At 43.7% G+C, this 26267-nt stretch overlaps 6 protein-coding genes across 10 annotated transcripts; 3 read left to right on the forward strand and 3 right to left on the reverse strand.

Annotated features, from left to right (window-relative positions):
• Window positions 1-312: 312 nt before the first annotated feature.
• LOC135169617 (uncharacterized protein) lies at window positions 313-2884 on the reverse strand. Its single transcript, XM_064134772.1, has 2 exons — window positions 2580-2884; window positions 313-2442 (listed from the first exon to the last, which is right to left on the reverse strand). The coding sequence occupies exons 1-2, from the start codon at window positions 2730-2732 to the stop codon at window positions 361-363; spliced, it is 2235 nt and encodes a 744-aa protein (XP_063990842.1). The 5' UTR covers window positions 2733-2884; the 3' UTR covers window positions 313-360.
• A 74-nt stretch (window positions 2885-2958) lies between these two features.
• Window positions 2959-8010, forward strand: Xmas (xmas). The gene is made up of 2 exons (XM_064134754.1): window positions 2959-6707; window positions 6940-8010. Exons 1-2 carry the CDS (start codon window positions 3052-3054, stop codon window positions 7535-7537), a joined length of 4254 nt encoding a protein of 1417 aa, XP_063990824.1. The 5' UTR covers window positions 2959-3051; the 3' UTR covers window positions 7538-8010.
• Window positions 8011-8158: 148 nt separating this feature from the next.
• On the forward strand, window positions 8159-11144 carry LOC135169622 (ras-related protein Rab-39B). Of its 3 annotated transcripts, none has more exons than XM_064134781.1 (4): window positions 8159-8621; window positions 8695-8926; window positions 9490-9599; window positions 9759-11144. In XM_064134781.1, the coding sequence occupies exons 2-4, from the start codon at window positions 8819-8821 to the stop codon at window positions 10195-10197; spliced, it is 657 nt and encodes a 218-aa protein (XP_063990851.1). In that variant the 5' UTR covers window positions 8159-8621; window positions 8695-8818; the 3' UTR covers window positions 10198-11144. The 3 variants fall into 3 exon arrangements, with proteins under 3 accessions (XP_063990851.1, XP_063990852.1, XP_063990850.1); XM_064134782.1 differs by having other exon boundaries at window positions 8159-8617; XM_064134780.1 differs by having other exon boundaries at window positions 8159-8926.
• A 342-nt stretch (window positions 11145-11486) lies between these two features.
• Window positions 11487-15718, reverse strand: LOC135169620 (uncharacterized). The gene is made up of 3 exons (XM_064134776.1): window positions 15084-15718; window positions 13552-14755; window positions 11487-13439 (listed from the first exon to the last, which is right to left on the reverse strand). The coding sequence occupies exons 1-3, from the start codon at window positions 15209-15211 to the stop codon at window positions 13047-13049; spliced, it is 1725 nt and encodes a 574-aa protein (XP_063990846.1). The 5' UTR covers window positions 15212-15718; the 3' UTR covers window positions 11487-13046.
• A 220-nt stretch (window positions 15719-15938) lies between these two features.
• LOC135169615 (DNA mismatch repair protein Msh2) lies at window positions 15939-26206 on the reverse strand. 3 transcript variants are annotated; one of them, XM_064134766.1, is made up of 5 exons: window positions 25988-26206; window positions 25863-25912; window positions 18852-18975; window positions 17223-18761; window positions 15939-17083 (listed from the first exon to the last, which is right to left on the reverse strand). In XM_064134766.1, exons 1-5 carry the CDS (start codon window positions 26028-26030, stop codon window positions 16065-16067), a joined length of 2775 nt encoding a protein of 924 aa, XP_063990836.1. In that variant the 5' UTR covers window positions 26031-26206; the 3' UTR covers window positions 15939-16064. The 3 variants fall into 3 exon arrangements, with proteins under 3 accessions (XP_063990836.1, XP_063990838.1, XP_063990837.1); XM_064134768.1 differs by lacking the exons at window positions 25863-25912; window positions 25988-26206 and adding an exon at window positions 20575-20714; XM_064134767.1 differs by lacking the exons at window positions 25863-25912; window positions 25988-26206 and adding an exon at window positions 19157-20496.
• Window positions 21203-25797, forward strand: LOC135169612 (filaggrin-2-like). Its single transcript, XM_064134756.1, has 2 exons — window positions 21203-22344; window positions 22561-25797. The coding sequence occupies exons 1-2, from the start codon at window positions 21326-21328 to the stop codon at window positions 25469-25471; spliced, it is 3930 nt and encodes a 1309-aa protein (XP_063990826.1). The 5' UTR covers window positions 21203-21325; the 3' UTR covers window positions 25472-25797.
• Window positions 26207-26267: the final 61 nt, after the last annotated feature.

Raw genomic sequence — 26267 nt, forward strand, 5'->3', positions numbered from 1 at the left:
GAAATATTCTCGATGATTTTTTTCTTTCACCGAGATTTTATAACCCGTACTAAAGTCTTCCCCGATGGAACTGCCATTCGAAGAATTTTATATCCACTTATTGTATCGAAAGACTTGTATTATAAAGTGATGCTCTCCCCCTCGATATTTAACTCTGTAGATTATTCATGTACGTTTTTTTGTAAATAACATTTTTCATGAAAATATTGAAAAACCAATGGAAATTTGTATAAACTATTTTGTTACGAAGCAACCGCTCAATCTTGTGAATTAATCAGTGGATTTTATTTTCAGAAATAAATCAATTATTTGTAATAAACTGTCTTTTTATTTAATCTACCATATTCACAACGTTCTCCATTAGTTCAAAGATTTTGTCACCCGTTTCACTTTGCGTTTCCTGATACTCTTGCTTTTTTTCGCGACTCCATTGGGTTTTTGCTCTTTCCCCCTGGGTTTTTCATCAATGACCTGCTTCATCACTTCCACCGCCGTCTGCTTGTCCTGCTGAAGTCCCTGTAGAGGTTCATTCATGTCCAAATACTTCCCGGAAAATCCCTTGGGGAACAGAGGTGTGGAAAGCAAGCCATTGAGCTTCTGCCTCTTCCCCTTAAGCTGTCTCCTGAGCTCAGCCGACTCCCTGGATTCCATAGTACTCTCTATCTGCTCCTCATCCAACACAAGGTCCATCTCCTCCACCGCCTTCTTCAACCATCCCTTCTGCACATTATCTCTCCTGCACCTGAGCTCCAGCTTGTCAATCTCCCTGGCGACATTGACCCTCTCCTTCACCGCCACCAGAAGCCGATCCACCACTGGAAACGTCGGTATGTCCTTGGTATGTCCAAGGGTCTTGCAGAGTTTCGTATAATAAGGTAATTCAGAAGGTTCCATCATCAAGACAGTAATTCCCTCCTTCTGTGCACGAGCAGTTCTCCCACTCCTGTGAACATAACCCTCCGATGTCCTGGGGACCTGATAATGAATAACATGCTCGACGTTGGGAATGTCCAGACCCCTGGCAGCCACATCAGTAGCTATTAAAAGACAATTGGGATCTTCCTGGAATTTTTCCAAATTCTTCAGTCGCTGTCTCTGCTGCATACTGGCATGCAGAGGCAGTGGATTACACTCTAGAATACCAAACAGCGTTGCCAGCCTCTTGACGCAGCCAATGCTATTGCAAAACACCAAAGTCCTGCCCTGATGCCTCTTCAGGAAGTAATACAGATAATAATCTTTATGATCCATTGTACAAGTGATTCTACATTCAGTCAATGTCCCAGCAGTGCCTCTGGCCTTCGTGACATCAACAGTCTTGGGATTTTTAATCCTCAGAAGGGACACGATCTTCTGGAGCTTCTGACCAGGGGTCAGCTTGAAAATCTTGCTCCTGTTGTTGGTCTTCTTCTTCCTCTGGAGGTAATCGGGAACATCGTGAACCAGGGTTAGGGTAGCCGAAAAAACGAAGTTCTGACGTTCTCCAATGGTTATTTCGTTGCCATTGATTCGCTCCAGAATCTGATGGAGCTCTTGGAAATGCCCCTTCTCCAACATTCGATCTGTCTCGTCAATGGCCAGGTACTTGAGGGAATCCAGTCGGCTCAAATGAGGATTTCCCTGGTCTATCAGCTCCCACAAACGCCCTGGAGTGGCTATAACAATCTCCGGACCCTTGCTGAGAATTCTCTCTTGTTTTACTGCCGCCATTCCGCCCACAACCACTGCTACTTTAATGTCAGTGTACTTCGCTGCTCTGCTGATGTGATTCTTTATCTGAATTGCCAGTTCTCGGGTGGGTGTCAGGATGAGGGCGTAGAGAGGCCTGGGGAGGTGGGAAGGAGCCGACAGGTCGTTCAAGTCGATGTTCTCGATTACTCGGACGCAACCCATACCCTCCTCACGGGGAGTTTCCAACTCTTCCTCGGAGTCATCTGATTTTTTTTCTACGGAATTGTCATTAGCCTCTGATGAGACTATCCAGCCACTGTTCGTTGCTCCACAACCGGCGGTTTTTTCTGAAGCGTCGAGCGGTCCATTGACCTCGGAATCTCTAGCCTTCAGGTCCAAAATTCCGGTTAGGATGGGAATGCCGAAGGCTAGGGTCTTCCCACTCCCTGTCTCTGCAGCTCCCAGGATGTCTCTTCGACCTAGAATGGCTGGGGGGAGGGTCAGGGCTTGGATCGACGTGGGGGTAGAGAATCTCAGGTCCTTCAGGGCCTTCACGATCACCGCGGGAACACCTAGGGCCGTCCAGGCTTCTGCACTGAAGGCTGAATCGTCGGGTTCACTGGCGAGGGGATTTTCTTCTGGGAGAGCTGCTGAGGATTTTTGAACAGCAGTTTTTCCCTTTTTTTTCTTCTTCTTCACATCGGGCGATTTTTTTTCGCACCGGACTGGGATGTCTTCTAGATCAGATTCTTCGGAAGAATCCTGGGATATCTGAAGGCAAGAATTTCCTTCGGAAATTATGTAGCTCTTGATGAATTTATTTTTTGATTGAAAAATTACTTATTATTTATATTTATTCACGGGAAATATTGTAGTAATCAAATAAATAATATTGTAATCGTAAATACCTTTCGTTTCGATGATTTCTCTGATTTATTCTCGAGACTGTAGTCGGCTAGTTCCTCAATACCAATTAATCCCTCGACACCTGATGAAAGTATCGTACCCTCCAGGGTTAAAGGCTTCCACGAAGAGGAGCCTTTTTGTTTTATTTTCCTCATACTTTGCACTTACTAATTAACAATAAAAAGCACAAATGCTTCGAGTTTCACGGACTTGTTTATCACTGAGAAACTAACCTCAAAATCCACATGCTCGATTCTTGCACATCCCCTGACTAACTAGAAGTTCAAATGGGGTGGCTCACATGGTAAGTATCCATGTAAGTCCCTACCATACCGACAAGCGGCCCTCAATCTCCTTTCGTTACCCACAGTAAATCAGTAATGTCTTATGACTTGTTATGTTGTTTCTCCTTCCAAAACAGTAGTGCCTTAGTTTGTTATTAAAAGTGAATAGTGCTTCCTAAATCCCCAAAAAATGTCCAAAAAATCATTGAAGAGAAAAGACCCTTCGAAAAATCCCTTCTCCCAGCACCTGCGACCCGACGACGAAGATATTCGCACAGAACTCGAAGCAATGATCGGTGTAGAATATAACCTCCCCGGCGATATCCCCGTGAAGAGCAGTGACATACCCCAATCGACCTCGAGAAGATCCAGGCCCTCCACGAAGTCGTCCAAATCCGAAAAAACAATGGCACTCGAACGAGGACCTCCCCGAGGAGAGGTCGAGAGTCAAATTCCATTCTACTCATCCACAGCCTCAGCCAGAGATCTCCAGGGAATAATTCGGAGGGCAGGAAGTACCAGTGAGGACAAATATAAAATTCTAGAGGCCCGGGACAGACTGATGAGGTTGAAACAAGTCAAGAGACACACCCTGGAGACAGCCAAGAAGACTCGTGGCACATGTCCAGACATGTGCCCTGAGAAGGAGCGATTGATGCGAGAATTCCAAAGACAAGTAGCTTCCTACGAGCAGGTGAACTGCGCGGAATATAAAATATCTCACGAGACAGCAATCAAACAGTACTCAAGATCCTCAGCAGACCAGGCTGAGCCAATGCCCCAGGATCTCCGTCCAGTTGAGTCCCTGAAAATGACGATGAGCTACCTCCTCCACGAAATAGTCAATCTCTGCGACGAGGAGGGAACCAACCTGGCTGAGTGGTACCATTTCGTCTGGGACAGGACCAGGGGAATTCGAAAGGACATAACACTCCAGGACTTGTGTTGCTTGGACACCGTTGAACTGGTGGAACAGTGCGCGAGATTTCACATTGTCTGCTCGGAGCGCCTCTGCGCCGAGGAGACAGCTGTCTTCGACAAAAAAATCAACACCGAAAACCTCACCAAGTGCCTCCAGACCCTCAAGTACATGTACCACGATCTGAGGGTGCAGGGGATCACCTGCAGAAACGAAGCTGAATTTCGGGGTTACATAATTCTGCTGAATCTTGATAACACCAGCTTTATGTGGGATCTCAAGGAGCTTCCCAAGGTCATTCAAAGTTCTCCAGAAGTGAAATTTGCCATTCAGGTGTTCTCGTCGATTCAGTCCAACAATTTCTCGAGATTTTTCAAACTTGTGAGAAGGACAACGTACCTGAACGCTTGCCTGATGCTGAGGTACTTCTTCCAGATGAGGGTCAAGGGTCTCACTGTCATGGTGAAGGCTTACTGCAGGACTGCCTCTACAGCGTATCCCCTGTACGAGTTCATGGACATCCTGGGTTTTGACGATGAGAGCGAGGCGATCGCCTTCTGCGAGAATGCTGACCTGAGTGTATCCAGCGACGAGATGAATATCGTCCTGAACAGACAGAATGTCAATCTCCCACCCCCTGTGATGGACGAGGGGAGGGCAATCAGTCTCGTGGAGGCGAAAAGAATGAAGATGGGGTATTCGTATGGGCAGGCCATGGCTGGTGGGGTAATGCCAGAGCAGGTGTACCTGGGCCACAAGTCCCACAATAGCTTCGACGATCAGGGGTACCTGAAGCCAGAGGCGATCAATGCTAGTGATCAAAATCGGGGGATCATTGAGGAGGAGGAGGAGGAGGAGGAGGAGGAGAGGGATCCTTATGAGTACTTGGAGGAGGATGTCGAGGAGATACCTTCCATGAGACGCAAAACCTTTGGGATGGAGTTTGAAGAGGATAATGGAGATGAGATGCAGGATGAAGAGATCGAGGAGGAAGAGGAGGCAGAGGAGGAGGTGGAAGACTATGAAGCTGCTGATGATGGGCAGAACGGGGATGTTCCAGCGACGAAGGGAACGTTCTCGTCGACGTTCTGGAACAACGCCTCCGAAGGGAAATTCAGTTTTTCAACAGAAGAGGGCTTGAAGGTGTCCTCTGACTCAATATTTTCCTCTAAACCAAGAGGGAGCAATCCGTTCGATGGTCAGACTGGGTTCTCGTTTTCAAGTGCTAATGCCAGTGTTTTTGCGAAGCCAGACGTTTCTGAATCCTCCGGACAAGGTAGGGAGGGGATGAATCGAAGGAGTGAATCGATTTTCTCTGGGGCAATTCAGGGGAGTGCCTTTGCTCTGCCTGAGTCAGGGCCCAGTTGTCTAGTGTTCACTGCCTCCGAAGTTCAGAAACCAGAGATCTTATTCAAACCCTCTCAGCCAATAAAACCGAAGGAGTCCCCAACGAAGAGAAGGTCACACTCGGAAATTGCTGAGGAGAAGAGAAGACAGGAAGATAACGAACTGAGACAAGGATCCCTCGCCTGTGAGCAACGTCTTCAGGAGGTGGAGGAAGACACCAAGAGATATGCGAGTGAAATAGAACAGGAAGTGGTCCACGACATTTGCTCTTCAGTGTTGAAACAGCTCATCGACAAGGTGAAGATCTTGGAAAGACTGAGTCTGAAGATGTCAGAGGATTTACTGAAGGAAGTCATCCAGGAAGACTGCAAAAAGGTCCTAGATGAGGAGTTGTACATCGAGAGGGGGCTTGAGGAGGTCTCCAAGAGAATCAGGACCAGAACAGTTATGAAGTGTTACAGAATTTGGCAGCGAAATGCCAAGAAGAAACGAGAGCAGAGGAAAGCTCTGGACAACACTCCAGTGTGGCTGCCAAAATATTCCCTCGAAGCCTGCGCCAAGTCTCTCTACCGCAAAGACCAGGACTTGGTGATTCAGAACATGAGGAGGAGGTCCAACAAATCGATCGACCAAGACACGTTGAAGTATATCAGTCCAGTTGAGTTGAAAATCTACTCTGGATTGAAGGAGAACGCGAGAACTCTTGACACAGATCCAACGTCAATTATGTTCTGGAAGATGGTGGTGTCTTGGCCCTTGTTGGAGAACAGGGTGCTTCTGTGGAGGTACAAGAACATCATGAACCAGTACCTGAGTCCGGAAAACAGCAGGGTAGACCCCATCATCAAGACATACAAGCCAAATCCCTACGAATCCCTGAACATTTGTATTAAACACTGTGAGGGGACCGCTGGGGAGGATGATGTCGTGGGAATGGATGGACTCTTCTTCATAGCGATGGCCGATGAGGACCCTAAAGGGGTTGCCAGGAGACTCACGAAGACTGTTCTATCAAGGCAGAAGCTCATGCCCATTCCTCTGGTCTTCATCATCTTGGGGGACGACCAGGGCTCCGAGCGGTTGGAACTCAAGGCTGAACTGGAGAACCTGCTCAAGGCTGAGTACATCTCGGAGTACACTGTCCACCGGGAGAAGGTGATTGACGAGGACAACATTCTGAAGTTAACTCAAACGGCTGTTCTATGGCTGAGCTTGAACAGATCAACGCCCATTCCACTGGAGATGGACCATCTGAGAGATGTCGTTGAGAATTGCTTGACTGACGAGCTGTGGCTGAGGATCGCTGGTCATGGACCCTTCAATGCAGCTCTGAAGGCGGCCACCGATGATCCCAAGTTCATCATTGATCTGCATAATGAGGCTGTAGGGCGACTGATGGATGTCATTCTTGATCCCGAGAGTTTGATGTACACTGACTTCCCAACTGAGTTCAGCCCACTTCTGCCCAAGGACTTTGATGTACCCTGCAGTTATGAGTACTTCGGGGAGGGCTGGAAGGGGGAGGAGAGCAGGGGGAACATCGAGGACATTCTTGAGGGATTCATACTGCCGCCATGGCCGTAAGTTCGATGTCAGAACGTCATTTATTACAAAAACTACCCTAAAAATTATCTCATAGGTTTCCTACCCCCAAAAGTAATGCATCTGATCATGACAATCGTTTCTAGATCTTTCGAGTTAGGATTTTTTGTTGATTAGTGTCTGGACAATTGTCCTCTACTGAAGACATGCCTTCCTGATTATTCCCTGAAATTTCTTCATTCACTTGAACTCATGTTTCTATGTCTACAGATTCGACTGGCCCATTGACAACATCGTCGAGCTCCACAAGTCCGTCATCCAGTACTGCAAGACAACACTGGGAGGATCAGCTTACGAAGCAATATCCTGCAACATCCTGAGCAATATTTTCTTCATGTCCAACAGTAGAGAGCAGCCAAATTTCGTGCACGTTCTCACTGAGATAATCAAAGGGAAAATTCGCCTCGTGGCACCGGAGTTGTCGGTTGTCTACGATAAAAATCATATAAAATTGTTCAGAACGTTGCCCTGGTGGTTCAAATCGAATGTTTTCTTGAATTACGAGGCCAAGGTGGGTGCCTCAGAACCTCACGAGACGTCTGTCGTGAAGAGGAGACGACTCGAGGAAGAGGCTGACAAGGAGAATCTGGATATATCGATGGTGATCGAGGAGTTCGACAGCATCTCTGATAGGGACAATTCAGTAGTCGCGAAATCGTTATTTGAGGAAAGTAAGAGTCATCTTTCAGAGGTCCAGAGTATGACTGATAAGCTGGAAGGACTTCTGGAGAGGCAACGACTGGCGAGTCAGAAATTTGAGGAGAAACTACATGCTGCTCTGCGAAGTGAACAATTAGACAATTTTTGATTAATTTATTAGGTAAAATTGTAGAATAGATATCGGAGATTAGGATTAATCCAACGAGCGATTCCCTTGTGAACCCTAGGGCATCAGGACGTCCACTTTTGGATGCACATCGGGTAAAAAACTCTTCATGTAAATTTTTTAAATCTTGTTTACAAAAAAAAAATCCGGTAAATGTTGTGATACATTTCTGACGCGTTATTTGTACTGATTATTTTATAATGGCGACACTTTTATACTACTTTTATATCTTATGATTAAGAACTTATGGGAAATGTAGTTGACATTGAGGATTGACTTTCCCGTCGAGTCATGAAGCTTCTGGTGATGATTCCTATGAGGATCGCCAACCAGTAATTGCTTTTTGCAAAGTCAACTAAAACTCTGGTGTATATGAGATTTGTACTGGTTCGCACTGAGCTGAAAATGTTTTGTTAGTGTCTCATTAATTTTTTAATAAATAATTGAAAGCCCAACATGAGTTCAATAATTTCGCTCCGTATCGATTGAGAAGCGTTTGTAGTTCACCACTTCCAAATACCCGGCAGGGATGAGGGTTCTGCACGTGGCAGACAGAGGACACTACGCACATTATTTATTCAAAAATAAATGAGAAACTAATGAAACATTTTTGCGTCAGTGTAAACCTCACCCAAACAACAGCATCAGTTCATTTTGCTAAAAACAATCAGACAGTTGACCCTTTCAAAATCCCAAGGACTTTGGCTAGTGTCTGCCCTTCGGAGACAGCTCTAGGAAGGGACTTCATTGAAGTCCAAGTCACAACACTTGAAAAAAGTACAATCTCCCAGGCAAAACCATCAAAGACTCACGGACAAACACCGAAAAATCGATAGTGCAAGGTTCCATCGCCAAAAATGGGATCGTGGCCTCAGGACAACATCAGTTAGTGCGACAAAAGTAGACAAGAAACAATGTTAGAAAATTTAATTACGTCGTAGAGGATTTGTAAACTTCCCGCAACGTCAGTCGTTCTCTTGGTGTGCGTCGAATCAGTAGAGGATGTGTACAAGGAGTGTGAGGTTCGCGCAAGTCTCCCCAAGTACCAGAAGAACCCTTCCAGTAGGTATGTCACGGTCAGCTGTGATCGCGATTCTCGCAAAATAAACGACACCATTGTGTTGTCCTTTTTTTTTAAGCTCTGTGCACCCATGAATAGAATATCACCTTTGAACCCACGAGACACCAGTGAGAGATTGTTGAAGTGTGTGTATGGATTCAGCTCTGATCAATAGTTTATAACAAATAAAAAAAATAGACAATATGGTGGAGCCAATTTTTGACTATCAATTTCGACTGATTCTGATTGGCGACAGCACAGTGGGAAAGAGTTCCTTGCTCAAGTATTTTACGGATGGAAAATTTGCGGAGGTAATTGTGATTTTTTATCTTGTGTCATTAGGATTAATGGGAGACAACCTGTTGGAGTCATCGACGATTGCATGTGGTTATTACTCTGGGGACTGAACTGTCGGTTGTTTATTTTCATTTATCAATTTTTTTATTCCATCGTCTGGGGAATTGAAGTCTTTATGACGAACTTTCGAAGTTATTTTGGAGGTATGACGCAATTGTCTGGTATTTTGAATAGCTATTGGATTCTGCGAAGGTTAGGTTTTACCATCATTTTGCGTTGTAAGAATTGTTATTACGACATTGTTGTAGAGATAGAGATAAATGAAAGACGTGATTTTTTAATGGGAAACTGGGGGGAGATAACTAAATAAAGAGGGAATGGGTGATCGTCAGATGATGGTGATGATAATTAATTCATAAAAGTAACAAAAGAAATGAAATCCTCATGACAGAAATGATCCACACGAAGGAATAAATAAATATATTTGTTGTGTAAAATGTGAGAGCAACTTTTCGCTTAATTCATTATCCTTTTATATTTATTGGAGCTCATAATATCTCGTTTGTTTTTCGGTCAGCTGTCAGATCCTACGGTTGGTGTGGATTTCTTCGCGAGACTGATAGACGTGGACGATGGGACAAGGATCAAGTTGCAGTTGTGGGATACAGCTGGGCAGGAGAGATTTAGGTTTGTAATTACAGATGATCAGTGTCCAGAAAATATTGAAATTGCTATTTAACGCGCTTCATTAGTCAAGAAGGTGTAATTTTTATTACAATTTTTATTTCTCATCAACAAGCGTTTTATACCCCAGTAAATAAGGGAAGTAAATGTTTTTTTTTGCAGATCAATCACGAAATCCTACTACAGAAATTCCGTGGGTGCCCTCCTGGTGTACGACGTCTGCAATCGAGCGAGTTTCGAGCACATTCCCCAGTGGATGATGGAAGCTCGCAGGCACATAGAGCCCCATCGACCTGTCTTCGCCCTCGTCGGCTGCAAACTCGATCTGGTGACCAATGGAGGAAGGAGGGAGGTCTCCAAGGAGGAGGCACGATCTTTCGCCGATCAAAATGGCATTCATCACATTGAGACTAGTGCCAAGACTGGTGTCAACGTCACCGAGGCTTTTCGTGTTGTAACGCAGGAGGTGTACAACAGAATTAAAACTGGCGAGTACAAGGTAGAGGATGGCTGGGACGGCATCAAGACTGGTTTTGCACGCCCTGGGGGGCTTGACTTCAATCTAGTCGAGGCTGAACCTGCTAAATCCTCATGTTGCTGAGGTCGCTCCCATTCTTTCCAGTCTCTTCAACGAACAATGGCCCAAAATATTTCAAAAGTACTGGACAAAATTTCATTTGTCCTGGAGTCATTCGCCTCGCAGTTCTTGCCATTTTTCGGACTTCCTTTTTTCGAGAAATATTTGAGGAAAATTCTGACTCACGAAATCATAATTTTACATTCGAAATCGATAAATATTTCATGTGAGAGAGCCATGAATTTTATTCCGCATTATTTCAACAATTTAAATGGCTCTAGACGGACGTACAGTCGACTTCATTTCGAAATCATGATATCATTTAATTAAGTGAGCGATTCCCGGATATTTTTAGACACTGGTATTCATCACTGGAATTTAAATACTCGATGTTGAATTATGAGCGCCGAAGCTGAATAATTTTGTACATAGGATGTAAATTACGAAAAGCAATTGAACCATTGAACTTCGAATAGGACTAACAGACCTGGAAATTATCTCCTAGTAACGCGAAATATTCTGTTTTAATTACCAGAATTTTTACAGAATTTAATCAGGTGCATTAGTGGTGCCTTCACTAGTGAAGCGCAATAGAATTTAAAAACGCGATTGAGAATCAAAATTTCTGCAAATGATCCTCACAATTAACATTGGACTTTGGTTACCGATGAAGATACTGGTTAGAATGATCTGAATAGTTAAAAACGCTTTAACAGACTCTCCCTTGTGTACAGGGGAGTTTCTCTTCTTCGAACAAGGATGTTTAGGACTAAAGATTGAAATAAACCCAGAATATCAATTTTTTAATATACTTTATACAAATTGTATCCTCATAATTGATGAATGCGACGATGATATTCATTATTGTAAATATCTGATAGAATTGTAGACCTGAATTTTTAACTTATTCACTAATAATTTTTTTCTGTTAGTTATCTCGGTACCAAAATAAATATTTCTTTCAAGATGAACATATTTTGTAATTTCATTACATATAATTCTATTTTGTAATATGAATTTGGATAAATTGTATTTGATAATTAGATGTCGGAATCAAATTGTTTACAGTTCAATTTGTGTATCAGGGTATGACTCCAATTATTGAAATAACATTGAAAACTAAATAGGAATTACCTTCAGGAATGTAGATGCATAGAAAAAAAAATTCGGCTATCCAAAAAAAACATTGCATGCACGTACTCGTGAATGTACACACCCCAGAGAAGTGCATGTACTCTGTAAATACGCCAAAATGTACCCTAGTATGTAAACGTTTTAATGTCTTTATGTAATAAAGAAAATGTAAAGAGAGATAATATATTATATATCTTTATTATTTACAAGGCGAAATAAAATAGTATATTAACCCCTTAATTACTCAACTTTGTACCTAAGAAAAGTCATTCAATAATAAATCCTATCGATATAAAAACAATTGTAGAAAGAAATAATGTCCTCACGTATTCACATGCATTAAAAAATTTAATAGTTCAATTTATGATTGAACTCCCTTGATAAGTCGACTCCTAAAATTAGTACAATCGTGTAACTAATCAATCGGAAAAATACCCTCATACTCTCGAATAATTACAATCGAATCAACAATTTCAAACGCTCTCATACTCACTAGATTTTTTTTTATATCGCAGAACGTCCAAATTGTATGGAATGTTTGGCAAGACATTTTTTTTCTGATATAAATTTACAAAGTATAAGAATTAAAGTCTTGAGATACAGTTCCCTACAGATAATACTTTTGTTTCATAATCATTATTCAAATTGAATTCCCATTGAAGTTGAAATACAACTCTTGTTATTTACACAGGAGGTACTCCACGTCAACGTGAAAAAAATTGAGATTATTTGTCCGGTTTCCCAGTCGTAGAAAAAATTGAGATCAATTCTGTTTTGAAGTGGTAAAACAAATCAAGTGAGCTGACCTCCAGCCTCGGTTTTTGTTAAAAACCTCAAGATCCAGACAATAGAGAAATTTTTACAGGAATTTTTTTGGAGGACTTGTTTTCCTGCAAAAAAAATTGCTCGGGATATTTTTCTATTTTTCGTTGGTTTTGGGATATTCAGCAGAAAATAAGTTGACCTTATTTTAACACTTCACTACAGAATTTTCGAGCGTCCGAGAGGGGTCAACCGTTGACGCATTTGACGCGGAATACCTCGCAGACTAAGTGAGAATTGAATGAACTATTTACAGATAGAGAACGATTTATCGTTAATTTCTGAGACAAAATGGGAGATTGAAGTAAGTTTCTTCTCATGCACTATTTTATTGGGCTCGGAGAAACGTCTACCTAGATTATCATATCACCTAAAATGACAATTTCATTTTATTTTCGACTCTAACGAGGTCATAATTTCCTTTAATTAATAAAGCTGGAAGCTCTCATCGCCTCGCGTTACTCGGTTTCTTAATACATTACTTTGTATATAAATTTCCAAAGGAAAAAAATTTTGGCGATATTTACTATCGCCAGCTATGACTACTTTCAATAAATTACGTCAATAAATATTCATTTAAAACTTTCTAAAAATGTGCTTCTCGTCAGTTACTTCAGTGCGAAAAGCTGTGAGTGATTTATTATCGTCCCTAACATTCCTATAGATCGATCTGTCTCAACTCAACTCTTAATAGTACGTTTCAGAGACAATATTTTGGATAAACTATATGTGTATTTCATCATTGCACTTTTTATATCAATTCCTATTCCAATTCATTTTTCAAACCTGGGGTGAAGTCGTGGTAAACATGAGAAACTTTCCATTCAAAATTCTGGAGTTCCCCTCCTGTTCGCCATCCTTCAAAAACAGGATTTAATTTTCTTCTCACGGATGACAATCGTCAGGTCCATCTCCCTTTACTCCAGTGACTGACATCCGAAGAGAACGTACTCCTCTCGAGACAGCCCGAAGGGATTGCCCTCGACGTACTCCGGTGGAGTTCTGTCGGGGTGAAGAGCCAGTGGCACATACATCGCTCCCATGGCAACGTTCCAACTGCGTGCACCAACGCAATTTCGTACGTCAAGTATTGATCCGTATTCGGGTAGTACTTCACAAAGATCCTTCCGAAGCCTGGGGCCAAAGCCAGACAGGTCGGTGTTACCGCCTGTCAGGCCAATGTTCGAGAGACATTCCCGAATGAGATCCTGGCTGAGGCCTGCCGTTACCTCTTTTATTATCTGAGGAAGTCCCAGACTGATATACATCATCTCCGGGGCTGTTTGCAGCTCCTGCCCCAGAGAGACTTTCTGTGGATCAAGAGGGAGAGAACAATGAGATAAATCAACGTGATGGATCACAAAGTTAAATTCAATAATTGGCATTAATGTGTTTAAAAGAACTTTTGGATTTACACATTACCCAGAATTTATCATCATATGGAAAGGTATCAACCCTGAGATTGATATGCTCCCGTTTGACAGGGCCTCTCTTCATATCCTCGTTCTCGATGGTATAGCTCAACCGGCACTTTTCCTTCACCGGCATAGTATCGAGATGTGAAATCGGTATCTGATGAAATTCCTTGGGCTGCCACTGCAGTGCCTGTGTGAGATGATAAGCCACATGCCAGCCCCCAACTGGCAGAAGCCTCCACCGATGAGGCATCACCCTTCCTCCAATAACCACAGCAACAGTGGTGGTCAAGGCTCCACTATCCACCACCACACATGTCTCAGCATCCATCATGGCACACGCAGCCAGTGGCTTTGGCACCAGCCATACCCTGGCGACCTTCACTTCTTGAAACAGGTAATGCAGCAGCTGTTTTCTGAGCATTGGATGCATCGCCAGGGGCTCACAGAACATCAGAACTGCGTTGGGTTTCCTCAGAGTGGCAGTTAGTGCCATCTGATGAAACAGGTGATTAACAAACGTCTTCAAGACTGGAAACGTTCCCTCACTGAGGAGAGCCTCTGCTGGGCTCACCACGTCGATGTTTGGTATTCCCATGACTTCAACAGTGTCTGTGCAGTAGCCATTCACCAGCTTTTGATACAGGGGATCTGTCTTTGCATAGCACAAGGACTCCAGAGGATGTACTGCCAATCTTCTCTTCTCTCTGTAGAGTTTCACGGAGTTACAAAAAACACAGAAAGGACCGCTTGGTTTGTATGTGAATCTCTTCGTCGTTTTCAATTCCGATAGTGTGAGGGATTTCAATTTTTTAGCTGTTGATTTGTAATCAGACTTGAGTCGACTCATCCCACTGCCACTTGGGGCTTTGTCAATCGGTGGCTGATACGTTGACTGGATCTCGTTCTCGCACTTGGGAATGCCGAACAGGGAGCAGTGCCTTCGGAGACCCAACAGGGGGGTTCTCACCCAGGTGTACTTGTTGCCAATGTCAATCACAACTTTGTTACTCGAACCCTCCACACAGGTGCGTTGACAGGTGTAGCCACTGCAGAGGGAACATTTTGGAAAGGGTGCATTTTCACCGAGTGTCAGCACCATGTGGAGACGGTAACACACGGATTTGAAGCTCACACTCAGCAGCTGCAAACATTTTATGTCTGGGAAGCGGAATTGGACTTTTGATGTCAACTGGAGCCACTTCAACTTCCTGGAAACTCAAGGTGGGGGGATTACTTTAACATTCTCTTCACTTTTGACAGCTCGGAATAGGTTAGGTTAGGCCACTTGTTATTGTAATTTTCCTCACTCAACTCTGTCAATAAATTATACTTTACGATAACAAAATATTTTTAATCGTGAAATTGACATCATTGGCTCTCATTACTGTCAAAAGTACCCAATCCTCCTCCACAATTGAAGCCCAAGACATTTAGAAAGGGATAAACATTCTCAGATGAATCATTGTGAGGGAATGAGAGGTGACAAAGCCGAGTGATTGGAAAATTAATGATTTGACATGAGTTAACCTCACTCACCAGAGATAATCGGTGTCGGATGTTTTCCTTAAATATTTGCAAGTACTACCGAAGGCTATGATATCAGGTACATCGCAATAGAGCAAGATTTTGATCCATATCTCCTCGGGGAAGACTGGTGGATCCATTGTTAATTGATATGCTTATGATCTACCGATTATTAATAATATAATGGGGCACGAAAGAACGGAGATGCAGTTGTGAGAGTACGTCAGGGAGCACCGCACGAGCGACACTGCCGTGAAGAGTCACGAAATGTGACACTCCCAATCGGTGAACTTTCCGCCGGGTACCAAAGAGAAACCAATACGTTAGTCAAGTTCAAGGTTACATGATATACGACAGAGTGAAGGTAATACATTATGTCATCAGGTAATAATGATGAAATTCTTGACGATGATGGACGATTGGTGGGGTGTCAGGGTGGGCTTTTCCAACACATTGAATCATAGGTACAATCCCCATTGCTCTTTGTATTTTCCTCTAAAGAGTTGGAGAGAGCACGGTACATTCAGAAAAATGTCGTGTGTCATGGGAGCACATTTCCTGAAACTGTAATTTTCCACCAAACTGTTGATAAAGATGGTAGGGGAATTGAAACGCAGGAGGGGGGTAGTTCTGTAGGTAACATCGCTGTCGGACATGCAGAGTGGTTCAGTGGACTGTCCTGAGCTTTGTACCCAAGAGGATAGTCTATCCTCTTTGTTTGGGTAATTGCCAAGTTTCCATCATGGCCGCCACTTCCGTTTTATCAATTTCAAATATATTTTTTCTGACAAGGGCTGATAGGATTTTTTTTCGAGGTGTGGGGATGAAGAAGAGTAAACCTGATTTTACGTATCGACTGACTCATAATTTCTACAAAAAGTAGGAAAACTATTTATTTACGACGAACTTACAGAGTAGTTTGAACTTCTGGTTGGGATACTGAACATAATCGAAGAACTGGGGAGAAATGACAATACTATTACCGTCGAGTAATTATCCACTACCGACGAGTGCTGCAATGTAGGGATTTTTCATCTCCAGTATTTCCGTCCTATACGTTTCAATTTGTTTCTTCAAATCGTCCTCAGGAAGAGACTCATCCAGAGTCTTGCATTTCTCAATGAAGCCGGCTATCAGTTTATCTCCTTCCGCTTTTATTTTCCTCTTCTCCTCGGTGGATTTGTATCCCTCGAACTCTATATTCTCCCCGTCCTCCAGTTCAGCCTGCTTCGCCCTGGCGAACTCGATGATGTCCTCCGGGAACTCCACCATTTTAGCAACGTGAATTCCAAAACTCTGGTCGCAAATTCCGGGTTTAACCGAGTACAGGAACGTGATGTTGTCCTTCTCGACTAGGGCTGTGACATGGTAATTCTTGACCGTTGAAACTTCCTCGGCGAGGAGCGTTATTTCGTGGAAGTGAGTGGCGAAGAGGCAGTAGGCTTTTATCTCCTTGGCAATGTACTCAGCGATTGACCAGGCAACTCCACGACCATCGTAGGTGGAGGTGCCACGACCAAGTTCATCGATGATTATGAGGGAATTGCTGGTGGCAGTTCGAAGAATAGTAGCAGTTTCGACCATCTCCATCATGAACGTGGAGACACCTTTGGTCTGTGAATCATCAGCCCCAACTCTAGCTAGGAGGCAATCAATGACCGAGATGCTGGCTTTATCACAGGGTACGAAGCTGCCAAGATGGGCCATGAAAACGCAAACTCCAATGGACTTCATGTAGGTACTTTTTCCACCCATGTTGGGCCCAGTGATGATGAAGAATTGGCTTTCGTCTCGCTTGAAGCTGGCGTCGTTAGCGATGAAGTGAATGTCCGGCTGAGCCTCCAGGCACGGATGTCTTGCCTGCTCGATATTTATCACTCCAGCATCGCTGTCAAGCATCTCAGGACGAACGAAAGTCGTTTGGGCTTGAACAGCAGCGACAGCGAAGGCAGTCAGCACGTCCAGAATGGCAACAGTTGATGCAATGGCCTTGATTGAATTGCTGTAGCCAGCTGTAAAAGAAGAAGAATACTTTCCAGTCTAGATAAATCAACTCCAGATTAATTCACTGATACATTAATCAATTGGAGATAAATGAAAATATTATCGAGAAAATTAAATGGAATTTCAAACAGTTCAACCACCAATTACCTGCAATTGACATTATTTCTGTGACGACACTCTGCTGCTGCTTCGCGTACCTATCTCGAGCTCCAATATACGCATCATTAAGTTCAGTTAATTTATCGTTCCTGAATTTGACTCCGGCTTTTATCGACTCAAAAATCTCGTAATTTTTGTTGTTCCTGAGAATGGGCTCGTCCTTGAGAGTTATCCTGAAGTAGAAACCCTGCTGCTGGGTCGACTCCAGCTTGACATTTTTGCCGGCGTCCATGTTGAGGTCATTTGCAACTTTATTCAGAAGACTTTCGATCTTACCCTTCAATTTCTCCATTGTTTCCCTCAACTCTCTCAACTCATCATCGAACTCAGCCTTCACCAGGAAATTCCCAGTGTCGGTGGCCTCAAGATCGATGGTCTGCTCCACCATTTGCTGGAATTTATCCATATCACTGATGTCACTCGTGAGTGGTTCAGTGATCATGGCCTTCATAGCAGAGCAGCCATCAGCCTCTGTCAATTTAGCTGTCAGGACTGGTAGATTAAGCATGCAGATGTAAACTTTGTAGCAGTCCTGTAGTCCAGCATTTTTTCTCGTGAGTTTCTTCGACAGCTGCTCGAGATCTGGAATTCTCCTGAGATGATCCTCACTCAGTGCTGACCTGAGATCGCTGTCTTTGACGAGTTGCTCGACAATGTCATGTCTCTCCTTGATCAATGCCAAGTCCTTGAGTGGTTGTCTCACCCACTGGGCGATCAGTCGATGTCCCTGAGGAGTTCTGCATTTGTCCAGGAGTGCTAGGACACTCGTGACAGCCCCTCCCACAAGACCTGATGACCCAGGGGGTGGATCGATGTTCAGCGCCTTTATCACTGCTGAATCGAGCTTCAAATATCGCGAACGCTCCAAGTGCTTCACCGAGAACTGCCCAATGCTGGATGCATCGGACGTCAGGTCCAGGTATTTAATGAGAGCAGCTGTTGATGACATCGCCTGCTCGAGGCTCGCCTCCGGGAGTGCTTGGGCATTCTCCTGCTGGCCTTTCTCGAACTTCAGAAGGGAATTTAGATCCTGAATCAGAGAGTCCTTGGAGAAGTCAGCCTTCTTGCGAGGCGTCACAAGAACGTCATTGCGTTCCATCAATCGTTTCAGTGATTGAAAGTCCTTGTTGCCTCCACCATCGATGATAAGACACTCCTTTGGGGCATTCGTCACAACCAATGCCTCGAGGTCTGAAAAAGCATCGTCGTCGGCAAATTCACTGACAAAAATTGTCATTGATACTGTGTCAATTATACTGACACCCACCACCTTTGATTTTCCTTCTGTTCCTAATTTAACAGCCATGATGGAGGCTCGAACAGCAACATCAGTGTTACCAAAGAGGATCTCCTCGAATTGTGATAAATTCCCGGGAGAGCCCTTGTACTCCACCGTCCAGTCCTGATTCTTGTTCGTTCCTCGGTTTATGTATACCTCAACTCGGTACCGCTTGACCAGCAACAGCTCCTTAACGATTGACTCGAATCGGGCTTTGTTGAGGATGACACCATCGATTTCATTAGGCGCTGAATCAATCAACCGATGAATTAATTATGAAATCAGATCGTGGGTGAAGTCATCTACATGCGGCTGATGGTTATGGGTGAAATACTCACCGATTCCCATGGATTTGCAAGCCGATGTCGTCTTGAATACTTCCCTAGCCACGAAGGGAGCATCTTCTCCGTGAGCTGAGTAATAGTCGACTCGATTGAAGAAACGAATTGTAGTTGTGGGTTTCTGATCAACAAATTAGATTTTTTATGAATTTCATCGAACCAAATAAAATATATTTTCAATTAATTCCATTGAATTAGTTGAACTCCCTAATTACACTCCCTAATTAATCAATTTTCATCAATTAATTAGTTAGTTGAAATATGCGGATCGTATTTATGAAAAAAATCATTTCTCGAAGTACCTCCTCTTAAACTTTTCCACACATGCAAATGAACTTGATCTCATTAATGGTAATACCCCGCAATGATTGCAGACTCCCCCAATAATCGTCCCCATTTCCAGCCGAAGAAAAATGGCTGAAAATTAATATTATTTCACCAATTAAAACCATCTCATCCAACCACAAACTCCGATTTCCCAGTATCCGCGCAGCTCCAACGTGGATAAGAAAATTTCTTCGAATTCCGCGTGCGTGATTGGGGAATGATCTTCGATAATGAATTGACCCCTGACTCAAAGATACGTGCGAAGGTTTTTTAATGTCGTAAATTTTCGTGGGACTTTGAGAATAATCAATACTCAACATTATTTTCAGCGATAGGGCTACTGCGGATAAACATATTATGAAGGGGGATGAGATCAGTCTGACACGTGTCTGTTTTTTAGTTATGATTCAATTGTGATTTTCTTATCGATGGAAAAGAGAGCAGACTCGCTGATAACAGAGTTTCCTCGATGGGTCAATAAACAATATTGAACATTGTGGATTGACTGGGGAAAGACGTAGGGTGGTTTAACGGGTCAAGCACGCCGTTGCTGGACCTGTTATTCTTGTAATTGGGTCAAGGGAAATTAGTTTCGATGTTATTGTTGGCTTAATAATGATGTTATTCTCTTGATGAATGCGATTCATTCATTACCATTCCTGAATCACCCAGAATTAATTAAATATCGCATATCGCACGCCAAATTTCATAGAAAAATTCTCTGACTTCGTTGGAAAATTGTACTGGATTTTTACTGAACTTTCTATTAATTTTGGATGAATGTTATTGAAATTCTAGTAGACTAGGAAATATTTCACGTAGTGAATCAGTAGAACTAAATTTTCAGTAGAATTATGTTCGGTAGAATTTCCTCGATCCAAATTTTCTCTTGTGAAAACACGAATTATTCAATTTCACTGGGATTAAGCTCAATCGAAGATGAAATGAATCTCGTGATCGTCCGGGGACCCGATGATTTATCGCAAACGAGGGACCAGAGTTCATACTTCGGGAAGGTCGCGCTTAATCGGATGTAGGGTATCAAGAAATTGGATATCAGAAGAGAATGATCCCCAGTTTTGGCAACCCTGGGATACACTTGACTTGACTCTTTCATTCAGTAGTGAAATTGAATGAAATCGTTCTATCCCATACCATTCTTTTCCTCAACGTCAGAATAAAATATCAGCATGAATGACTGCCGGCGTCTTCAAGAATGGGGATATGCGAATTAACTCAGCACCTGTCTGTCATCCTTGAAATGATACTTGGAAACGCTGGATGAAAGTGAATCTAAAGCGAATCAACTGAACACGGATGTACTCGTGTGACATCACGTAATTCCAAATATGGATTCTTAGTGTAATTGTTGTTTGAACGCTGGTATAAATACCTCTGGATGTTGGCTTTTTTCACAATTGTTAACGACTCCTCAAACCCCATCGCTCAATCATGCAAACGAGATGAGTTCACTTTTTTATTTAACTCGAGATACTAATACTTGACTTTGCTACTGTGTAGGAAGTGAATGAGTTCATTTTCCTGATCAGTTATGCAAATTAGAATTGTCTGAGAATTTTTCCGAGGTGATTTCAACATTTTATGAACATTCTACAATCAATATTGGTCCTGCGCGAGGGGAAACGATTATTTATTATTTATTTTTGCTGTATCTCGGTTCAATTATCGAAGAAATAAAATATTTCTCTGGGAATTTTTCACGTTTCAACGAACCAAAGGGAAACTAACAAAAACGTCGGCTAAAAGCCAGTTTAATTTTCCAAAAAATCCCCTCCACCGTTTTTTCCTAAAATTTTTTCGTCTGTGGGGATTTCTCGAAACCCTATTTCCTCAAGAGGTTCATCTCCACTGGACTCCCGCGCAGTAATAACAGTTGCGATTACGAATACCCAGTACGTAGCATAACATGCCCTCGAAGTCAACGGACAGCTGGTGGAGAAGGGGTGGCTATACATAAGTCGAATCGCTGCTCCCCAGAGCAGTTACAAGTGCACTTGATTTTAACCAGTGAACATCAAAAATCCCCTAGTGCAAATTGATCTACCCCATCAAAGTTCACACCCCCTCGTGTTCAAAGTAAAATTAAGTGGTAAAATCTCCACATCTGGGGAACACGTGATAAAATGACGGTCAAATGGGCGTTAATAATTTATGCCCTAGTGTCGCAAGCCCTCGGTGCCCCGAAGCCCTGCTACACTAACTGCGGATCATCAGGATCAACCTACAGCCATGAGAGCATCACCGGGGTGACCGGCATGAGCACCCAAGGCAGCTTCATGGCCCAGCAAAATGCTGCCTTCCAGCAACTCCACCAGAGCCTGATGAATCAACTCCAAGAGGCCCATCACCTGGACTACAGTCAGCCAGGAACGTGGCAAAAGAATGCAGCTTACAAAACAAACGACGGGGGACAAGTTTACCAGGAGCACGGTAAAGTGGAAACCGACAATGCCCAGATGCGCTACTTCAAGAAGAACTACACAAAGTCGTGGGGAACTGGTGGTGGATTGAGCAACAACCTTTTGCGAAATCAGGGACACCTGTCTGGGGGTGGATACTCGAGTGGCTCGAGCCACCACGAGAACTGGGAGATCAACTCCAACGGCCAAAATGCACAGAACATCGAGGATCTTGGTATCCAGCAGACATCAACGACCCAAGTCTCGGAGAATGTTGTCCGGAACTTCGAGGAGATGGCGAACAACCTCGAGTCCTACATCAGCCAGTGCTCAGAGCGCGTGCAAATGGGTCAACTGAGCAATTATCAATCATACACTGACGTCGTTCAACAGCACCTGGACCAGATGAAACAAGCAGTCAGAGATAATGGATTGTGGAATAGATTAATTGGGCAGATTAACTCCCTTGAGACGAAATTGAATGAATTGAAAGTGCAGGGACAACAATCAGCGAGTCTCACACACACAGGATCAACATCGAGTCATGGGTCTAGCTCCGTGGTGACGTCGGGTGTGCATCAGGTGCCTGTGGCACCGGTTGGTGGCTCCATTCGCCAAGACGAGGGGTACAACAGGCGGATCAGCATGACGAGCCATCAGACACCCATTCAGACAATTCCTGGCCAGAGCCAGCAGTACGTCTCGGGCACCGCAGGAGGATATCAACAGTCTTATCAGTATGGGTATGTTGTAATCACGAGATGCGAATGCGAGTCGACGTAAACTATGTCGTCAACTATTATCGCGTCTTATTGCTGATTACGTAATTAAACGATGATGAAGAGTAATTTTTTTCTGCATCTCTTCCAATTATCACTAGGCAAAGGAATAAATTAATGTTAAAATAACATTATTGTTCACTGATCATCGGAGGAAATGATCGAATGTATTTGTTTCAGATCCCATGGTCAGAGTGGTCAGACTGGTTACGTAAGTGGCAGCCAAGGTTTATCCAGTGGTGGTAGTCAGCACAACGATTACACCCAGCATGCTGGTTACGGTCAGCATGATGGAAGATATAGCCAGCAGACAGGGGGATACACCCAGGGTCATGCTGGATATAATCAAGCTGCTGCTGATTACACCCAGGGAAATGTTGGATATGGTCAGCACAATGCTGGATACAGTCAGCACAATGCTGGATACAATCAGCATAATGCTGGATACCGCCAACATAATACTGGGTATGGTCAGCATAATGCAGGGTATAATCGGCAAAATGCAGGGTACAATCAGCAGACTGAACAGGTTTATCCGGTCCACACGTCTCCGACCAAGACAGTCGAAGAGAGCTGGAATGCATCCGGAAGTCGCAAAGAAACGACTTATGGGGGTTCGCATACTTACGAACCCCTGCGCACGACAGCTGGCAGATGCAGAGGGGCTGATGGCCAGTACACCTGGTGCAGCTCAAACAACGGCCAGACTGAGAGCATCGGCTATGGAGGACAAGGGTCCGGGTGCCAAGGGGCTGCGTATGGAACGCTGTGTAAAAGGTATAAGAGAGAGACTAAAGACGATTTTTCACAACAGACTGAAGATTTGACTCAACAGACTGAGGATTTGACGCAACAAACTGAAGATTTGACACAACAGACTGAGGATTTGACGCAACCAACTGAAGATTTGACACAACAAACTGAAGATTTGACACAACAGACTGAGGATTTGATGCAACAGACTGAGGATCTCAGTCAGCAAGGTGGGAATTCACGATTGAACAGTCAACGTCGGCAACAGGGGGGCTATGGGCAGAATGATCAGGGAGGCTATGGGCAGAATAATCGGGGAGGTAGGGATTTTAATGACCAATCGGGGAGGATTGGACATGGACATGAGCAACATGGACATAATGACGGAGATCAGGATTATACTCAACAAACACAAAATCCTGGAGACTTTTCTCAGCAACATCAACAACATGGCCGTGGACATGGTCATGGACGTGTTCATGGACATGAGCAACATGGACACAATGATGGAGATCAGGATTATACTCAACAAACACAAAATCTTGACGACTTTTCACATCAACATCAACAACATGGCCATGGGCATGACCACGGACGTGTTCATGAACATGAGCAACATGGACACAATGATGGAGATCAGGATTATACTCAACAAACACAACATCCTGACGACTTTTCCCATCAACATCAGCATCAGCAGCATGGCCATGGGCATCATGAACATGGGGTTCATGGTCACGAACAACATGGCCACAATGATGGGGATTATGGTTATAATCGACAAGGAGGTCTGTATGATAACTCCCAACAACAATCACGCAATGTGCCATTGGGACAGCAGCAGAGGCAACAACCTGGTGGGTTTGGAGTTGATCAGCAGAACCATGGTAGTCAAGGGCGAGGATCCTATGGAGGTTACAGCCAGCAGACTGAGGATCTGAGTCAGCAGACTCAAGATTCCGAGGATCTCACTCAATATTCAACTCAAGATCTGGGCTTTGGACAGCAGACAGGGAATCGACGAGGGAATTCCAGTCGTTCTCCAGGTCATAGTCAACAGACCGAAGACTTGAGTCAACAAACTCAGTCTTTTGGAGATTGGACTCAACAAACAGGGGACTATGGTCAGCAAACCGAAGATTTGAGTCAGCAAACTCAGTCTTTCGGCGATTGGACTCAACAAACAGGGAATTATGGTCAGCAAACCGAAGACTTGAGTCAGCAAACTCAGTCTTTCGGCGATTGGACTCAACAAACAGAGAATTATGGTCAGCAAACCGAAGACTTGAGCCAGCAGACGACTGATAATTTTGGCTTTGAACAACAGCAGACAGGAAACTACGGATTTGGTAATCAAGAACGTGATTCGAGTCAACAGACACAATCCTTCGACGATTTCACTCAACAAACGACAGGGAATCTTGGCTTCGAAAATCAATACGGAAATTGTGGAAATTACAGAGACAACGATCAACAAACCGAAGACCTAAGTCAGCAGACTCAATCCTTCGGGGATCTGACTCAACAAACAACGGACAGTTTTGGGTTTGAACAGCAGCAGAACACTGGCTCTGACTTTGGAAGTGAGCAGCGTGATTTGAATCACCAAATTCAATCCTTCCCTGGTTCGTCCCGGGGATCAGGTTCCCTCGAGCTCGGCAACGAACGTCCAGCTCCAAAGCCCCCAGCAAGGGGCCAAATCAGAAGCGGAGGACGTGGTGATTCCAGTGCAGCACAGGACACCCCAATGCCCTCAGTGAAGGGTGGCAGACGACGTCCAGCCCTCCAAAACACCTACCCTCGACCTTCACAAGACTTTGGCGTTCCCAAAACATCATCGACCGACGACATCGAACTGCAACAGACAACTGGCACCCAGTGGCACAACTCCCATCGACCCAGTGACTTGACAAGTGAAAATTACCGACAAGGAAGCCCCGATGGCTCTCAAAATCCTCAACTATCACCCAATGAACAACTAAACACGACAGACACTGAAACACTCTTTCAACCTCGTATCCTCGAGGCTTATGGTGGCACAGGCCCCTACGACGTCAACCACAATGACAATATATTCGAGGGGGTTAAACCCAATCCAACAGCAACACTGTCACCAATGTCCGACTCTTGGGATATTCGAGAAACATCTCATGACTTTGCTGACAGAAATAATAATAATCCCACATTTGCAGGAGCACCCGATCGAGCACCAAGACATGATTCAGAAGAAACGACAACAACAACCACTCCTGCACCCGGATTTTGGAAACGAGTGGGAAATAAAATCGTCACGACGTACGAGAAAACAAAGGAAAAAATCAGCTCTTCGTTAGGGTAGTTTGTCTCTCAATATTCTGGAGGAAAATGGCCGCTTGACTTTTTTTGCAATGAGTGATAAATATTTTGGAAAAAAAATCAATCTGCCCATTTTGCCACAGACACTCGTCACAATTTTAAGTTGTGATTATGACACGTATTTCGATACGATTGTACAATTATTTTTTTACAACAGAGCATCGAAATCACCTCAATAATCCCATCACTTTGATACAGCATGATATAAGTATTATAAAATATATTTAAACCCCAAGACAAAGAATAGAACCTGTGACAAACTCGTGTGTACGGTCCTCTTATGTCAAATAAAAATCATGTATCATGGTATACGATGAGGTGGCTATTATTTATTGTCATGACATTGTTGAAGAAGACATCTGAAGTGGACTTACCGAAGGGAGAGCCTTGAAGATTCGCACGAAGATCTGCTGGGCCTGGGAATCTAAACAAAGGAAGATAACCTGTTGTTTAGTTATTGCATTTGTGAAGTTTTTACATCATATTTATGTGTACAAACCCATGCCGAATTTGGTCCCCTTCACCTCAGTGACCTCCGTCATTTTTCAGAGTTTAATCAACAACAAAATCACCGAGATAACTTTACGAGACTTTTTAAGAGCTCGATATGTAGATCCCGGCTGAAGACAAAACACTATGGACCATCTCCATGGCTAACCGAAATGCCCGGGCTTTTACTGTAATTTCAAGATGGCCGTCTGGGGTCCCTGGAGCTAGAATCTTTCTGCCAAAAATCCCCAAACGAATTATTTGAATTTTTTGGAAACGAGAAAAGAAAG

The sequence above is a fragment of the Diachasmimorpha longicaudata genome, chromosome 15 (assembly GCF_034640455.1).
Source record: "Diachasmimorpha longicaudata isolate KC_UGA_2023 chromosome 15, iyDiaLong2, whole genome shotgun sequence".
Lineage (NCBI taxonomy): Eukaryota > Metazoa > Arthropoda > Insecta > Hymenoptera > Braconidae > Diachasmimorpha > Diachasmimorpha longicaudata.

Excerpts from the sequence above, each read along its gene's own strand:
- LOC135169617 (XM_064134772.1), bottom strand. The coding sequence starts at position 2,732 with ATGAGGAAAATAAAACAAAAAGGCTCCTCTTCGTGGAAGCCTTTAACC. Across the intron at positions 2,443-2,579 it reads AGAAATCATCGAAACGAAAG|ATATCCCAGGATTCTTCCGA; the intron begins GTATTTACGATT and ends TCTTGCCTTCAG.
- Xmas (XM_064134754.1), top strand. The coding sequence starts at position 3,052 with ATGTCCAAAAAATCATTGAAGAGAAAAGACCCTTCGAAAAATCCCTTC. Across the intron at positions 6,708-6,939 it reads TTCATACTGCCGCCATGGCC|ATTCGACTGGCCCATTGACA; the intron begins GTAAGTTCGATG and ends CTATGTCTACAG.
- LOC135169622 (XM_064134780.1), top strand. The coding sequence starts at position 8,819 with ATGGTGGAGCCAATTTTTGACTATCAATTTCGACTGATTCTGATTGGC. Across the intron at positions 8,927-9,489 it reads CGGATGGAAAATTTGCGGAG|CTGTCAGATCCTACGGTTGG; the intron begins GTAATTGTGATT and ends TTTTTCGGTCAG. Across the intron at positions 9,600-9,758 it reads GCTGGGCAGGAGAGATTTAG|ATCAATCACGAAATCCTACT; the intron begins GTTTGTAATTAC and ends TTTTTTTTGCAG.
- LOC135169620 (XM_064134776.1), bottom strand. The coding sequence starts at position 15,211 with ATGGATCCACCAGTCTTCCCCGAGGAGATATGGATCAAAATCTTGCTC. Across the intron at positions 14,756-15,083 it reads TCCGACACCGATTATCTCTG|GAAGTTGAAGTGGCTCCAGT; the intron begins GTGAGTGAGGTT and ends TTGAGTTTCCAG. Across the intron at positions 13,440-13,551 it reads CATATGATGATAAATTCTGG|AAAGTCTCTCTGGGGCAGGA; the intron begins GTAATGTGTAAA and ends CTTGATCCACAG.
- LOC135169612 (XM_064134756.1), top strand. The coding sequence starts at position 21,326 with ATGACGGTCAAATGGGCGTTAATAATTTATGCCCTAGTGTCGCAAGCC. Across the intron at positions 22,345-22,560 it reads CAACAGTCTTATCAGTATGG|ATCCCATGGTCAGAGTGGTC; the intron begins GTATGTTGTAAT and ends TATTTGTTTCAG.
- LOC135169615 (XM_064134766.1), bottom strand. The coding sequence starts at position 26,030 with ATGACGGAGGTCACTGAGGTGAAGGGGACCAAATTCGGCATGG. Across the intron at positions 25,913-25,987 it reads GGGGACCAAATTCGGCATGG|ATTCCCAGGCCCAGCAGATC; the intron begins GTTTGTACACAT and ends TCCTTTGTTTAG. Across the intron at positions 18,976-25,862 it reads TCTTCAAGGCTCTCCCTTCG|AAACCCACAACTACAATTCG; the intron begins GTAAGTCCACTT and ends TTTGTTGATCAG.